Source organism: Colias philodice, chromosome 19, assembly GCF_061535455.1.
Source record: "Colias philodice isolate Cphi_HAF_F1 chromosome 19, ilColPhil1 Martin Lab GWU primary, whole genome shotgun sequence".
In the NCBI taxonomy this organism is placed as follows: Eukaryota; Metazoa; Arthropoda; class Insecta; order Lepidoptera; family Pieridae; genus Colias; species Colias philodice.
In genome coordinates this window covers 8236433-8253191 of record NC_143104.1, presented here as the reverse complement: position 1 = coordinate 8253191, position 16759 = coordinate 8236433, and the positions used below count along the sequence as shown (strand labels likewise).

Here is a 16759-nt window from a genome sequence, read left to right as displayed (position 1 = left end):
ATCCATCGCATCTCAATATCAAATACTATGTTATAACAAATTTGGGAATTCTTGGAACATTTTTATATCGATTATAACAAAGAGAGAGACAAGTCTTTCGCCTGGAAAATTAATGAAATTTATTCTATTCTTTCGGTTTTATATGTATAAGCTTTTTTGTATTTGGAGGATTATGAATAAAAATAAAATAAAACCAAACAAATGTGTAAAATTACGCATTTATTTCAATTTACAATAGGCTTAAAAATAAATCCTTGCTACCATACATTTATAACATTCATTTGAACACTTTAAACACTGTACAGTATAGACTAATACAATACAAAATATTAAAACCATTTGTACAGCATAGGTACAATGATAAATACAAGGGGATTTAAGAATGGTAAAAATTAGGGCTAATTATTGTAATGTTCGTTATTACATTTTTTACAATGAAAAGACACACAATTTAGAATGAACAAATCATACATTTTATTAAGCTAATAAAACTGAAATATTTTTTGTCACATTTTTACTGACACTCATGAATACTTGAATGGAGTTACATATAGGAAAGACAAAGATTGGAAGTAAGGAGTGTAATTTTTTTAAATATCAATTTCATCCGTCCTTAATTAACTACATATTATTGTAATTCAAAAATATAATTGCATTGAATAGTCACTGTATCATAAAAACATACATGTATTGCCTCAAAACATAGTTATTTTTAACATTAGTGTTTTGTAAATTTACATTAACATGACGGCTCTCAATTTCATGCAATTTGCTGGGCAGTAAACTAAAAGTATAATTTTATTTGATTAGATTTAGATTTTAATTAATGTCACCGTCAAACCACCATTAATTACTGAACCACACTAAACATTGACACCTTGTACCTGTATTTTGTGTCAAAGTGTAATGAAACCCATAATTGTCTAAATTAAAATTAAGTTCAGGATGATGATATAAACACTAATATATCACTTAACGCTACACTTCACCAACACTCACTATGTCTGCGGTGTATAAGTATGGGCATGACCAAGCCGAGGGGGAACTTGTCTCAGGTAATACAGAGGTAGAGACACGGGGGGCGGAGGCGCCGGCGGCCCTACGATCATTGGAGGCCCGGGGGGCAGGGTCGGAGCCCCCTCCAACCCTTACATTGGTTAATCTATCTAACCACAATTTTAGCAAATAAATTAATTAATTTAGTGTTTGATATACATATGTATTGATATACTTGAAATTAACTGCAGCATCAATGTGCAATATGTTATTTTCAGACCACTGCTTCTAACATTGATTTAGAACTAAAATTCTGAATGCGTAATATTTTGGACAATGGGCCATGGCCCATAGTGGTAGACGTTGAAGTTGTACGGATTTTGAAAATTAACATTATATTTAGCCTGATCATCAGAACTGTACACTATTACACCATCACTTAACACTACACTTTCACTTCACTACGTTTGCGGTGTGTTAGCATGGGCATGTCCCAACCGAGCAGGGTCTTGGCTCGGGTAATGCAGCGGTAGGGGCGCGGGGGGCGGGGGCGCTGGCCCGGGGGGCAGGGGCGGAGCCCCCCACCCGCCCCATGGCCCACCGTAGTGGTGGAGATTGAAGAAGTCGTTCGGACGATTTGGTGGCGGCATCTGGAAGAGATTTACAATTATAAATTCTGTAAAAATATGAAATAACTGATAAATTTCAACTTCAACACAGAAAAAAGGTAATCACACATAATAATATGCACACAAAAGTAGAATATATAGATATTAAAATAACTGTGTTGCGGAATACCGTGAATGGAATTGTTATTTAACAAGAAAAATCTATTATCTCTTCAAAACAGGATGCAGCTCAAACAGTTATTTTTTTTTCAATCAATTTACTAATAACATACTTTTACATAATAATATGTATGTTCATATAAATAAAAATTTAATTGTTGAGCTATGAAACAAATCAGCAATAGCAATGTCACAAACTACATGTATGGGGTTGTGGGGCCCGTACAGAGTACATAAAAGAATTAATTACAATGCCTTTATTGCCTTAATTCTATATGGTTTAGTTTATGGTCATGAGTACGCGCGATTTCTATTGTGATTGAATGTTAACTAACGTAATATATGTACTTAAATGTCGCGTGTCCGACAAATGCTGACAGCGCGCAACGCGATGTACGAACACCATACACTATAGACTGAATCACAGAATTAAATACGCAAGTTATTTCACGTTATTAGAAACTAGATTTCCGCCCGCGGCTTCGCCCGCGTTTTCAAAGGAAAACCCGCATAGTTCCCGTTCCCGTGGGATTTCCGGGATAAAACCTATCCTATGTGTTAATCCAAGTTACCCTCTATATGTGTGCTAAATTTCATTGTAATAGGTTCAGTAGTTTTTACGTGAAAGAGTAACAAACATCCAAACATCCATACATTGAATGAGTTTAAAAAGCAACTAAATATTTACTTTTAATCTTTATAATATCCGTATGTATGTATACTATGTGTAGTCTTATACTTATTTATTTAATGATTTTTGTGTTCTGCACCATCAACCTCATCATAAAACGTAATTTTCATGATACTCGACTAAAGGTTGCCTGGAAGAGATCGCTGCTTTAGCGATAAGGCCGCCTTTTTGTACATGTTTGTTTGTACGTGTTTTTTTCGTATTGTTTCCTTGTTTTTGGTGCAAATAAAGTATTTTCATTCATTCATTCATTCATTCATTCATCCATACTTACAAACTTTCGCCTTTATAATAGTATTAAGATCAACATACCTGAGGTGGGAACGGATGCAAGTATGCTGGCGGCGGCGGCAGCGTGCCCGGCAATCCAGGTACTGGCTCCAACGCTGGCGCCGTTTCATTCTTCTCGTTCAGTCCTTGCCGACCTACAATTCGTTACAATGAACACATTCAATATTTATAAAATTTATAACCTAAATCTTAATTACATTTCCTTAGTTTATTATTAATTACATAATTGGTTAATCTATCTAATCACAATTTTAGCAAATAAATTAATTAATTTAGTGTTTAAAATAAACTGCGGCAGTCAATGTGCAATATGTTATTTTCATACCACTGCTTCTAACATTGATTTAGAACTAAAATTCTGAATGCGTTATATTTTGGAACAATACAGATGTTTTATGTTTATTTGATAAGGTTTTATTACCTTGAGATTTGCCCCATTTGATGGTAAGCCGTTTGCCTCCAATAACTAATCTATTGAAAGTCTTCTCAGCTGCATGTTCCGCGGCACTCCTTGTTGTGTACTGTACAAATGCACATTGTGCCCTTGGTACTAAGGTTAATTGCCTGTAAGAAATAATCATAATAATTATTATTATCTACACTAATATTATAAAGAGGAAAACTTTGTTGGTTTGTTTGATTGTAATGAATAGGCTCATAAACTACTGGACCGATTTTGATGAAATTTGGCACAGACAATCTTTAGACCCTGAGTAAGAACATAGGCCTTTTATTGCGAAATATGTACCACGGGCGAAGCCGGGGCGGACTGCTAGTATTAAATAAATAAAAATTCATGGTTACATATCATTAATTAATAATTATTTAGTAACAATGAATATTTTTTGTACCACATTCCTATTAAGGGGGCGCATAAAGCAAAATAACCAATCTTCTATTAGATGATACGTGTAATATGCAAGACCAAATCTAAAAAATAAAATATATATCAAACTAGATGATATGTTCAACGATTCTGTTTAATCAAAAACATAAAATATTAAAATTTACTCGATAAAAAAAAATCACCAAGTTAGCTCTAATTTTCACACTTTTACGTTTTCTACTTGACATGGTAATACTTATTATGATTTTTTTTTCATAAACAATTATATTAAAACATTTGCAAGATATTTGTCAGAGCATTTTGTGTAATTACTTTTAGTTTTGGTTTTATCTGCGATAAACCACTTTTATCGTGACAAAATCAAACGTTTATCTCGAGAAAAAAAGAGCGCCAAAAGTGGTTTATCGCAGATAAAACCAAAACTAAAAGTAATTACACAAAATGCTCTGACAAATATCTTGCAAATGTTTTAATATAATTGTTTATGAAAAAAAAATCATAATAAGTATTACCATGTCAAGTAGAAAACGTAAAAGTGTGAAAATTAGAGCTAACTTGGTGATTTTTTTTTATCGAGTAAATTTTAAGATTTTATGTTTTTGATTAAACAGAATCGTTGAACATATCATCTAGTTTGATATATATTTTATTTTTTAGATTTGGTCTTGCATATTACACGTATCATCTAATAGAAGATTGGTTATTTTGCTTTATGCGCCCCCTTAAGTAGTAAGAAACATTTACAGTAGAACTCCAATTATCCGAATTAATGGGGACCGGGACCCATTCGGATAATCGGATTTAAAAAAAAATTGCCATTGGAGAGAATAAAAGCTAAGTTTTGATATTGCACTATTCTTTTATTGAATTAAATGAAAGAAACATGAAATTTTCACATGGTTTTAAATATTTTTGCAATCATTTTTCTTATTTTCTCTAGTGACAACGCATCTTTATCATCATCATCCTCTCCATATTCTTGTTAGGGGAAGAATAATAGCGCACTTAGACTTTTTTTGGACAATTTTTTGTGATTCGGATAATCGGCGATTCGGATAGTCGGAGTTCGGATAATTGGAGTTCTACTGTAATCTGCATTGTATACAATTACTAATTTCATATAAAAACTCAGGAGATTTAATGAATCACAACTAATTGTTATCATTGTTTTACAAAAATATCCATATAATGGCACTTTCACTAAAAAGTACACTTAATCTCATAAATCATAACCCTACTATGAAACAGTATACAATATAAATACCTAATTTCACCATACTGATAGAAATGTCCTCTCAACTCTTCCTCGCTCATGTTTTCGGGCAGGTTGCCGATGTATAGAGTGGTGACAGTTCGATCCTCGGGTGGAGGTAAAGCTGGCATGGCTGCGGCGCGACGCATCAACTTCTCGGCGACGGGATCGTTAACACCATAATATCTGTGGCAATTATTTATTATTTAATTAAATAATAAAAATATCTTTATTTCACAACCACAATTACAAAATATACAAAAATGATGGTCCCATACAAAAAAAAATATATAATATATAATGTAAAAGTTGTGTCTGTGGGTGAGTTTGTGAGTGTATGAGTGTGTGAGTGTGTGTGTGTGTCATGTCTTTATGTGTGTGCATGATTGGAGGAGTGTGGGTTCATGTATAGGTAGAAGAGTATGAGAAGAATGTGTTTATGTTTGTATAACTTAAATTAAATCTTTATTTCTAATAAAGAGGATTTGTTCATAATCTGAACATGTCATCCCCATAGGAACATCTTAATCTTATATTAACTATGAAATTATTTAGTTAAGATATTAATTGTGTCTGTGAACATATGCTATGTTTGATAATAATCATATTTTTTATCTCTGGTCAACTCAGGAGTCAGTTACAACATATTAACCAATGCACACATGCAAATATGGCCTTTCGTTATTGAACTACTGCGAATACTTTAGCATTACATATTATATATGATATGTAATGTAATATATTTACATATTATAATATCTATTTTATATCATACAAGTGAAAATAGATAATTGAAATTAAAAATTAACCTGTCTTTGATGTTTTGATCAGCCAATGGATCATCAGGGTCCGTGGGTTTCTCATGTCTGTAAGGACATTCTTCACCTCGTCTACATTCTCCTTTAACCCAGAAGGAACAGACATGTGGCCTATTTCTCTTATAATACGGTGCTGTCCTTGCCAAACGAAGCAATAAGTCAGATGCACCTTTTGATTTAAGAGCTGAGTTACTCGGCTGAGTTGGATCCACCTTCGCCATTTGACTATCTAAGTTCTGAATATAATATTCTTTGTTCACTTCATTTCGAGGCAGGTCATCTTGAATTTTCAAAGCAGCATCGCGTACTTGAATTGGCAAACCATATTCTAAGTCTAAAAGGCACGTTTGGCAAACATTTTTCAGTTTGGAACACGTTTGACAAATCTCTGTTTTCTTGAAACGCATCCGAGCACCAGGACACCAACGAAACACAGTGAACGGGCGCGCACATATTTTACATTCTTTGCCATATTTTTCCTTAGTCTGCAACAATAAATAAATATTCTAATAATGTACTATTCCAGTATTTTATTAATTTTTCACAACAGAAGTATTAATTACACTTACCATACGAATGTAAGGATTGTCTCCAAGACATGTTTGGCACAAAATTGGAAACTCCTGAAAAAAAATGGTTCAATATAAATTATTTATATTTATATAACATATAGACCATAAGAACTGAACGAATATCATTCATCAATTAATTATAACTTACCGAATCTTCCCAATTCTGACGATTGTAAGTGTTGGTAGATTTTGACATAGCCATTGCGATAGGTTATATTTTCAAGATCCTCTAATAATAAAAACAAATACAATATAGCAAGAAAATGTTATTATCAAACAGACGATACGTTGAAATTACCACCAAGTATTGTTTATAATGAATTTTAACAACGTTTACACGAATGATGCATTATGTTGTATGTACGCAAGCGCCATTTTTATTTTTTCTACACCACAGATTAAGTACCTATTAGTTACTACGTAATTCTACACCACATTCTACACTGTGAAGTGTGAACTGTCAATTTATTAAAAATTATAAACCGATTGACATACTTGACAATTTGCCATTGAAGCTTTGACGTCTAGTATTTTTGACCTTATTTGTATGGTGTATTTACACCTTTTACACAATCGTACTGTAGAGATTGTCTAATCTAAAAATGAACGCCCTTCCACTAAACTTAATTGTTTCAATGTGTGAGGACAAATAATTATTGAACCACTTTTATATGTGTGCGCGCGGCGATTCTACTGCAAACTTTGACTTTCGCGCACTGATTTGTCAACTAATCGGGCGATCAGTTCAGGTGCCTAGCATTGTATGGCGGGGAGAGTGCGCTATGTACGGAATGACACGTCCGTTCTGTCGTGCATCGCGTCATTTATGCACTAGTTGGCCAACTGGTCCTGTCGTTCGGGCATGGACGGGACTGGAGGACTGAACGACCAATGAGGCAGACCAATTTGTGAGTATTGCGTCTATACACGTACTTTGAATGTGAGCGTAAACACAGTGGAGGGGCGTTCATTTTTAGATTAGACAATCTTTACTCAATTTCGTGTGAATAGAGAGGCGAATAACGAACACGCGTATCATGTAAACAGTGCTATTCCTTACGTGTTCCTTACCATAAGCCTTATGTACGAATGCACTCCATACCAATATTATAAATGCGAAAGTAACTCTGTCTGTCTGTCTGTTACTTAATCACGCCTTAACTACTGAACCAATTTGCATAGAGATATTTTGATACCCGAGAAAGGACATAGGATAGGTTTTATCCCGGAAATCCTACGGGAACGGGTTTTTCTTTGAAAACGCGGGCGAAGCCGCGGGCGGAAAGCTAGTATTTTATATATTCTTAAATTTACGTTTCGTTGTTCACACGTTGTTCATTATTATCCTTAGATCATTACTTAATGATCTAAGTTATTATCTCATTAAAAATAAAAATACAGAAGGTAATAAATTATATCTGCCTTATTTTAATTTTTTTTTTTTTTTTTTTAAAGTTATATAATATACAATTGATTTTAATTAAAATGTATATGATAATGTAATTGTATTATGCAAGTTAAGTGAAAATTTCATGTACACGTGTTTTTTTACAAAATAAAGTTATTTATTATTGATTAATTTTGTGATGCCATCTAGATTTACTTCTTAACGTACATAAAACATCCTAAATAGATACCTATTTAGTAATTCATCACACTACAAAATATACAAGAATATACCTACTTTTAATTTGTGATTTTATCAAAGGCTTCAATCAAGTATAATATACATAATATAATGTATAATATTTTCCTCAAGTTGTTTTTAAATTATACTGAAAACATTTTAAGACACTTGAAGCACAATAAAAATGTAAGTTTACGTATGCCGTAATTTCTAAATTTCAGAATAATTGGAAAAGTATTCCGATCACTGATTCCGATGAACTGGTTGAAACAATAACCTGGATAAATTTTCTTTTCGTCCGTTAGCGGGAAAAAAATTTCAAATATATCGGCGCTTGTCAACGCTGGTTCGTTCTACACAAAGGAAGCAAGTTGAAGCAGACCAAAACAAATTTTATGTGGCAGCCCCCAGCGCTGACCAGCGCTTGTTGAAGCTTGTCGGAACTTGTCGGCGCCGATCAGCGCTTATCGGTGCGTGTTCATATATTTTTCTGCGTGGGTTACCAGCGCTTACAAGCGCCGATAAGCGCTTATAAGTTTCAAGCTTTCTTTCTGAATACGCCCTTACAATTACGTGGCAATAGGTGGCAATACACATGGCAATAGGTATTCCAACCGTGCAGATGGCAAATAGTTCAATCTTTTACCAAAAAAATTTAGAAGAAAAAAATTATTGTCTCTTGTCCACTTGTCCATTGTCATTTGTCAATGTCAAATAGACAATTCATAACATCTTGTTCTTGTGATGTTAGGAATTGGGATTTGAAATCTCTTTTTCAAGTGAATTTCTGCATAAATAAAATGAATCTGAAATTATAATTGAACACAAACATTTCATACTCAATTTACAAAGAAGTTAATTAGTGAATATGTCTATAACTACTTTAGTACGTACGCTTTCTATAGTGTGTTTCAACCGGTGAAAACAAATAGTTAAACTTCTTTTTTATTTTTAGTATTATCTTCAATTAAAAAAAGAAAATGCACACGAAGATTCCATATGGTGTTGTGGATGGAGTCAAATAAAACCTGAGAAAAAACCAGAAGAGCAAAATGCCGAAAATAACGAACACTCACAGTAAGCAATTATAACCTATTTATTTCATAAAATAATTTATATACAAAATTTTCACGCTGATTTCTTTTTAGAGATTCAAACCCCGAACCTGAAGCTCCCGAAAGTTATATTATAACTGGAGGGCTAGATGATATAGTGAAGATCTGGCAGTTACAAGATGGCAAGCTTGAAGTCAAACATCAGCTTGAGGGGCATTCACTTGGAGTTATATCTGTTGCAGTTAGCCCTGATGGAAAAAGTAAGTACTAATGAGTCTTCTGATTTTGATTATAATGTAATTAAAAAAAAAGACATGTATTTATATTTTCAATGAGTTTTTCTAAACTAGTGTTAAATTAACTATTTGTTATACTTTACAGCGTTAGCTAGTAGTTCTCAAGATTCGTCCCTCATTTTGTGGGATATAGCATCAGGTGAGAAGCTAAAGACAATGGAAACAGGAACAACAGATGTGTGGACGTTAGACTTTAGTCCCGATGGCAAGAATGTTGTATCTGGCAGTAATGCAGGAAAAATATTAATTTTCTCTGTTGAGAGCGGAAAACAAGAACAAACTTTAGACACTAGAGGCAAATTTACATTGAGCGTAGCTTATGTGAGTTTGAATATATTTTATTTTGAAGTAATAAATTTTAAATAATTATGTATATTATGTATAATATCTTGTTTTTGCTGTGCCCCACAGTTTCATCTATATTATATCTATACTAATATAAGCTAAAGAGTTTGTTTGTTTGTTTGAACACACTAATCTCAGGAACGACTGGTCCGATTTGAAAAATTATTTCGGTGTTAGATAGCTGATGAATGTCATTGAGGAAGGCTATAGGCAATATGAGCTCATCATGCTAAGACCAACATGAGCGGAGCCACGCGGGTGAAACCGTGAAGCGCAGCTAGTTGAAGATTAAATTCAATAAATACATAACCTAGAATAAAATAATTCCAATTTTTTTTTTCTATTTTAGAGTCCTGATGGCAAATACATAGCGAGTGGTGCCTTAGATGGTATTGTAAAAATATTTGATGTAGCGCAAGGCAAGCTAGTTCATACATTAGAAGGGCACGCTAAGCCCATCAGAAGCCTGTGTTTCTCACCTGATTCACAACTGCTGCTGACTGCTTCCGATGATGGTCATATGAAACTTTATGATGTGTAAGTTTTAATATATTTAATTGTTTGTAATGTATATTGAAGATTTGAAATTTTATTCAATAGAATATCAAATATGAATTGTAAAATGCTAGAAAAATTGTGTCCCGTACTTGAGAATAAATAAAATTAAAAAAAATACAATCAGCTATGTTACATGTTTTTCATTTTATGGATTTATAAATAATTGTATTTAAATATGTTGAATCAACAACTTTAATGAATATTAAAATTTAGTTAATCATCATGTTTACTCATTCATTATTATCTTATAAATACAGTTTTAAGAAATTCCTTATAATGATTACATTACATTAGTATATGTACATTTTTTCAGGGTACATGCAAACTTAGCAGGCACATTATCTGGGCATGCCTCTTGGGTTCTCTCAGTAGCATTTTCACCAGATGGCAAAAGATTTGTGTCGGGCAGTTCAGATAGAACTGTAAGAGTGTGGGACCTTGATACTATGCAGTGCCAACATGTGTTCAAAGAGCATAATGATCAGGTAAATGTTGTGCTAAATAAATAATTGTAAGACTAATATAAACACAAGATGAAGAAGAAGAGATTCATTTGATAAAAGATATTTTTATGGGGCATTTATGAATGAATAAAGGGCTAAATATAGAACAAAAGCGTTCTTTCGTGATCTTTTAGTGTAATTGTATTCAGAGTTGTTCAGTATTAGAACCTTGCATAGAATCTTTTCGAACGCACTAAGAACAACGAAAGAATGCTCTTTGCCTGTTTCCACTAAGAATTTGACATAGTGGGGTTAGAATGAGCATTCGCTTGTTTGATGTTAATGCACCGTTAGGTTGTTTCTGTTTTATTTTACTACTCAGTCAATTTTTTTTTATTTCATATAAATCTTAAAAATTATTGTATTTGTAACTTGGCTATCAAAATGTGTCAAATATTGAATAAAATGTATTAACTATGCACACTATTTCTTTTTTCAGGTATGGGGTGTGAAGTTCAATGCTGAAAGTAATAAAATTGTATCTGTATCTGAAGATAAGACAGTAAACATTTATGATTGTCCATTATAGGCTGAAACACAATGTTTGTTATGAATATATTTTATAATGTATGCTATTGTATTTTTTTATTTATACCCGCTTTTCCATTGTTTAGTACTAAATAAAAGTATTTTAATATTCGGTAGTAATTTGATATTCGGTCCACATTATCAGTCTGATATTTATTATTCATATTATGTATTAACAAGTTATTGGTACTATTTTTATAATTAATGTATACACACTGTATACATGAATTAATTTTGAGTATTGATTACCTACATATTGATTTATTCATTACACATTCAAAATTAAGTTAAAATTTGATTACGAGGAGGGATTAGCCACGCCTTTTGCCATGCCGAGGCCAAGCCTCTGAGCTTCTTATTTATAAAGCATTTTGAATGCTATAAAACTAAATATAAAATTATTATTATAATTTCAACACACTTTCAACATCACCTTTGGATATAATAAATAATTGTATGGAAGGGTATTTACCCTTCCATACAATTATTTTATAATAAGGTAATAAGGTACCCATCTCTACCCATAAACATTTGTTTATGGGTAGAGATGGGTACCTTATTACGTTTTGTACATTTTAATAAATATTTGAGTAATGGTAGTAATAGTGAATTTGTGAATTTACTACACAATTTACTACATTCTATTCAATTCTATTACAATCCTGTGTTACAATCTGATTACAATGAACCACCAATGAACAATCGTTTTATGCAGTATGGCAATTTAGATGATAGCGAATCTGACAGTGACGTTCAAATTTATTGACAAGAGATTTTTAAATGTCACAAGTGGTGTTTATTGATTTTTTGAAGTTCTAGTCGTATATTCGCTATCTATATTAAAAATAATATTCCTTAATTGGGATTTTTATTGTAGATGTACCCGACCCAAGTAAAGAATCACATTTAAATAGTATCATTGGGAAATTGGACACAGGAATCTAAATATAGCAAATATGCCGGCGGAATCATTGGTGAGTATTTTAGGATTCTAAATATTATTTGTTGACAAGAATAATGAGCAACAAAAACTTATTTTTTATAAATATTTTCTTTTTTAGTATTCCCTATATTGTAAAAAAGAGAACGCACACGAAGATCCTATTTACTGCATTGTTTGGACAACAATAAAACCAACTGTTGATTCAAAGTAAGCGACGCCACGTTTTTATCGATTAAATCTCGTATTCTAAACGCTTTTCTACAACTGAGTTTTAACTTTGTAACATAAAATCAAAGAGTACTAGTCTGTTTAGAGATTTACATGATAATTTTTGAATAAGCATGAAAAATCTGAATCATATCATTGTCCATATTGGTGCCCAATTCAAACTTATTCTTTAGACTTTAGCGCATTATAATTTATTAGTATAGAATAAAGTATTCATAGATCTAGATTTCTATTAGGGTGAGGTCCAAATAAGTACCAGGAATTCAGAATTGTGAAAATTTATTTATGTAATAAATTAATATGTATGAAAAATATTTTGTTTAGTGCAACACCCCAAGAATATGTAATATCTGGAGGACTTGATGGATATGTAAAGATATGGAAAATTGTTGATAAGGAGTTTGAACTATTTCACCTCCTGGACGACCATGAGCTGGCTATCATATCCATAGCAACTAGCCCAGATGGACGTAGTAAGCATTTTATTAATTTAAATGAAATTTTTGAAGTGAAAACTTCTTTAGCGGCGTTGAGCACTTTTTCTGTAATGGGTATAAAATCTTAAACTCGCGTCAGGACACGTGACCTGATCGAAAAAGCGTAAGACGGATACCATTACGAAATATCAAACATGCTCAACGTTAATAATCAAGTTTTAACTTCTGCCGGCACTCCCGGAGTGCAACCCGTCTTTTTTTTGAAGTGAAGCTTCTTTAGGGTTTAATTTCAAGTCATGGAGCAAGGCAATGATTTTGGTATCTTGAATCTTGCCAAGGAAGTTTCACTTCTGACATGTATACTCGGCACACACACTTTTTGTACATTGTACAACTTTTTAGTAAATTGGTTTCGTCAGCTCAACAAAAGAAAAATATTTTGTTTTTTTTTTACCTTAAGAGAAGAAAGCATAATAATTGATGGTTTATATTATTCTTCTAAAATACTCTCAATTTGACTTCTTAAAAAAAAAAAATCATCCCTTACAGCAATCGCAACAACCTCAATGGACTTCCACCTGATGCTATGGGATACACTGTCTGGCAACAAGATTCGCCATGTAATGAATACAGGACCAGACATATGGAAAGTGAAATTCTCGCCTGATGCCAATTTCATTGTGGCCAGTGGACATTGCGGCAAGCTGGCTGTGTACAGTATTGAGCAAGACAGCATTACGCAGTATCTTGATACAAGGGAAATGTTTGCTGTGTGTGTTGCTTGGGTAAGTTTTAACTTTTATGTTTCTTACTAGCTTTCCACCCGCAGCTTCGCTCGCGCAGTCAAGAACCCCGCATAGTTCCCGTTCCCGTGGGATTTCCGGGACAAAACCTATCCTATTTCCCGGGGTAAAAAGTAGCCTATGTTTCTCGGGTATCAAAATATCTCTATACCAAATTTCATGCAAATTGGTTCAGTAGTTAAGGCGTGATTGAGTAACAGACAGACAGACAAGAGTTACTTTCGCATTTATAATATTAGTATGGATTTGCGTACATTTTTATTTATCAATGGTTGAAGTGTAGATTTATAATGTGTCTAAGTTATGTAATTTTGTTATGCAAATAAAATAATGTCTATACTATAATAAATAATAATCTGTGATATTACTATTAAAAATGTTTACATACACACTTCTATTCATTCTTAGATTTTGATCTAAACGGGTTTTCAACTGACTTTCTCAATTCGACTGTATTTTTTTTGCTTTGATTTGTTTTTTAATTCTCATTTTATTGTACGATTGGTTTCATATTGTTTAATTTTCAGAGCGGAAACGGTAAGCACATTGCCAGTGGTTCAATAAATGGGAAAACTTGCATATTCAACTTCGCCCAGAGCAAGTTGGTACATTGCTTGGATTCACACACAAACACAATCACAAGCATTGATTTCTCACCCAACTCCAAATTACTTGCCACTGGCTCTAAAGATGGATATTTGAAGCTGTTTGATGTGTAAGTATGCTTAGTAAATCTATCTTAATATATATAAATCTCGTGTCACAAACTCACAAGACTCCTAAACCACTTAACCGATTATAATAAAATTCGCACACCATGTGCAGTTCGATCCAACTTGAGAGATATGATAGTTTAAAGCACAAAGCGGGCGAAGCCGCGGGCGGAAAGCTAGTATATATATAAAATGAAACCCGTTTTCCTTGGTCACGGCATCACGCGTGAACGGGTGGACCGGTTTCGATAATTATTTTTTTATTATATTCCTTGAAGTACGAGGATGGTTGTTATGTAGAGAAAACGTAAATATAGTACTACGGGCGAAGCCGGGGCGGACTGCTAGTACTAAAATAGATATCAATTTATCATTATCCCTTGTTTCATATCATGAAATATAGAAACTCGCGAAGTTGTTAGCATTTGTTTTAATTTCAGCTATAGAATTTGGTTGGATGTCGCAAAACCTTTTTATTTAATTTAAGTCTAAGATTTATAACATCCTTTTGTTCCTGGAATTTTCATTTTTGGAATTTTCAATACATTTCAATACTCTTCGGCAGCGGCTTCGCCCGTGTTGTTTTAAATTATATGCTGAAACCTTTCCCGACCACGCGCACGACAGCATTTGGTGAAAACATAATGAAAATCGGTGCAACAATTTTTGAGATTATCACGAACAAACAAACAGACGCGGGGGAGAACATTGTTTTATAATATTAATGTTTTCGTAATTTACAGAGCCAGCGGCAATAATCTATACAGTCATCACATAAAGCATTGGGTGCTTATTGTGAACTTTTCGCCGGATGGAAAACGAATAGTCTTCGGGAACTCTGGTGGTCAGGTCGTTATCACAACGGTTGATGGATTAAAGGTCATATACAGTTTCAATGAGCATTCGAAAATGGTAAGCTATTTTGACCATTGTTTATTGAAATACTGGTATTTTTCGATGATTTTGTGAACTGTACTTTATATTTTTTACTAGCTTACCGCCCGCGGCTTCGCCCGCTTTGTCTAAAACCTAATAAATTATATACTAAAAGTTAAAACCTTCTTCTTGAATTACTCTATCTATTAAAAAAAACCACATCAAAATCCGTTGCGTAGTTTTAAAGATTTAAGCATACAAGGGGACATAGGGACAGAGAAAGCGACTTTGTTTTATACTATGTAGTGATATTATTATGTTGATGTAGAGCCCCGTTATAATCATGTCGCGAAGGTTCCCGTGACATCTTAAAGCAGGAGAACTTCCAGTGTGAGAATAAGACAGCTATATAGGTCATCGAGCGCCATCTCTTTTCCACACTGGAATTAGTACTGCTTTAAGACGTCACGGTAACCTCCCTTTAGATTCTTAAGCAAGTTATTATCTATATTTGTCTTTATGTATCAATCTTTAAATTCTACATTTTTTGTTGTGCTTACTTAGCCCTATGGGTGTAATCACTATCACTACATAGTATAAAACAAAGTCGCTTTCTCTGTCCCTATTTCCCTATGTCCCTTTGTATGCTTAAATCTTTAAAACTACGCAACGGATTTTGATGCGGTTTTTTTTAATAGATAGAGTGATTCTAGAGGAAGGTTTTAGTATATAATTTATTAGGTTTTAGACAAAGCGGGCGAAGCCGCGGGCGGTAAGCTAGTTCGAAATAAACTGTAAAAGCTTAGGACAACCATGAACAAAAAAATAAATAAATAAGAAATGTTTGTCATTCCAGGTTTTTGGAGCTCAATTCAACCGCAAAGGAAACAAAGTTGCTTCTATATCTAAAGATCGATCTATATGTGTGTATGAATGTCCTGTACCAAAGTCTGAAGATAAATTAAATTAATGTGTATGTGTATTTATGATTAATGTATATTTCTGATTAAGTGTCAATAAAGTATATTTAAATGTTGAGTACTTTGTTTTTTTTTTGCCAAAATTTTGCCAAAAATTGGCAAAATTCAACTCGAGTTATGAATTAACTTGTGATCGATATAGAGCAATCCTTCATAGATTTTTTAGTATTTTCTTGGTGGATCCAATGTTATCAGCAAACAAAAAAAAATATTTTTACACAGGACGTGGGTAATGGGGTTACAGTTACGGTCTACGTGAAATTTGTAAGGTGGTAAAATACAATCATTTGTCTGGTTTTTACGTGTTTAAAGTACATGAAGTTGAAGATTTTTTGAGACGGCACAAGTCTATCGGTTCTAAACAAGGAAGGAAACAACGGAAGTAAACCTATTATTAAGTGATATCAATGGGCAAATAAAAACGTAATAAAACCCCATTTTTTGCAATTTCTAATAACTAATAAGCTTTTGATGCCGAAAGAATACATACCAAATGAATATCACTACATAGTATAAAACAAAGTCGCTTTCCCTGTCCCTATGTCCCTATGTCCCTATGTCCCTTTGTACGCTTAAATCTTTGAAACTACGCAACGGATTTTGATGCGGTTT

At 33.1% G+C, this 16759-nt stretch overlaps 3 protein-coding genes across 3 annotated transcripts; 2 read left to right on the top strand and 1 right to left on the bottom strand.

The window, feature by feature from the left end:
* Positions 1–202: 202 nt before the first annotated feature.
* On the bottom strand, positions 203–6641 carry LOC149480079 (pre-mRNA-splicing factor RBM22). The gene is made up of 7 exons (XM_089707075.1): positions 6404–6641; positions 6253–6306; positions 5675–6168; positions 4878–5051; positions 3188–3330; positions 2788–2900; positions 203–1646 (listed from the first exon to the last, which is right to left on the bottom strand). Exons 1-7 carry the CDS (start codon positions 6455–6457, stop codon positions 1458–1460), a joined length of 1221 nt encoding a protein of 406 aa, XP_089563201.1. The 5' UTR covers positions 6458–6641; the 3' UTR covers positions 203–1457.
* A 1934-nt stretch (positions 6642–8575) lies between these two features.
* LOC149480078 (uncharacterized) lies at positions 8576–11214 on the top strand. The gene is made up of 7 exons (XM_089707129.1): positions 8576–8768; positions 8838–8959; positions 9031–9197; positions 9319–9554; positions 9928–10115; positions 10450–10621; positions 11079–11214. The coding sequence occupies exons 1-7, from the start codon at positions 8751–8753 to the stop codon at positions 11166–11168; spliced, it is 993 nt and encodes a 330-aa protein (XP_089563255.1). The 5' UTR covers positions 8576–8750; the 3' UTR covers positions 11169–11214.
* A 729-nt stretch (positions 11215–11943) lies between these two features.
* Positions 11944–16205, top strand: LOC149480077 (WD repeat-containing protein SL1-17-like). The gene is made up of 7 exons (XM_089707343.1): positions 11944–12141; positions 12229–12317; positions 12663–12811; positions 13325–13560; positions 14106–14293; positions 15035–15203; positions 16024–16205. Exons 1-7 carry the CDS (start codon positions 12124–12126, stop codon positions 16135–16137), a joined length of 963 nt encoding a protein of 320 aa, XP_089563469.1. The 5' UTR covers positions 11944–12123; the 3' UTR covers positions 16138–16205.
* The last annotated feature ends 554 nt before the right edge of the window (positions 16206–16759 follow it).

What these genes read in the sequence shown, in the direction of transcription:
- LOC149480077 (XM_089707343.1), top strand. An exon ending in AACTAGCCCAGATGGACGTA is followed by an intron (nt 12,812 to 13,324) that starts GTAAGCATTTTA and finishes CATCCCTTACAG; the next exon opens with CAATCGCAACAACCTCAATG. An exon ending in TATTTGAAGCTGTTTGATGT is followed by an intron (nt 14,294 to 15,034) that starts GTAAGTATGCTT and finishes CGTAATTTACAG; the next exon opens with AGCCAGCGGCAATAATCTAT.
- LOC149480078 (XM_089707129.1), top strand. An exon ending in TTACATTGAGCGTAGCTTAT is followed by an intron (nt 9,555 to 9,927) that starts GTGAGTTTGAAT and finishes TTTCTATTTTAG; the next exon opens with AGTCCTGATGGCAAATACAT. An exon ending in TCAAAGAGCATAATGATCAG is followed by an intron (nt 10,622 to 11,078) that starts GTAAATGTTGTG and finishes TTCTTTTTTCAG; the next exon opens with GTATGGGGTGTGAAGTTCAA.
- LOC149480079 (XM_089707075.1), bottom strand. Translation starts at nt 6,457, where the DNA reads ATGGCTATGTCAAAATCTACCAACACTTACAATCGTCAGAATTGGGAA. An exon ending in GATCAAAACATCAAAGACAG is followed by an intron (nt 5,052 to 5,674) that starts GTTAATTTTTAA and finishes TAATTGCCACAG; the next exon opens with ATATTATGGTGTTAACGATC. An exon ending in TGCATCCGTTCCCACCTCAG is followed by an intron (nt 1,647 to 2,787) that starts GTATGTTGATCT and finishes AATCTCTTCCAG; the next exon opens with ATGCCGCCACCAAATCGTCC.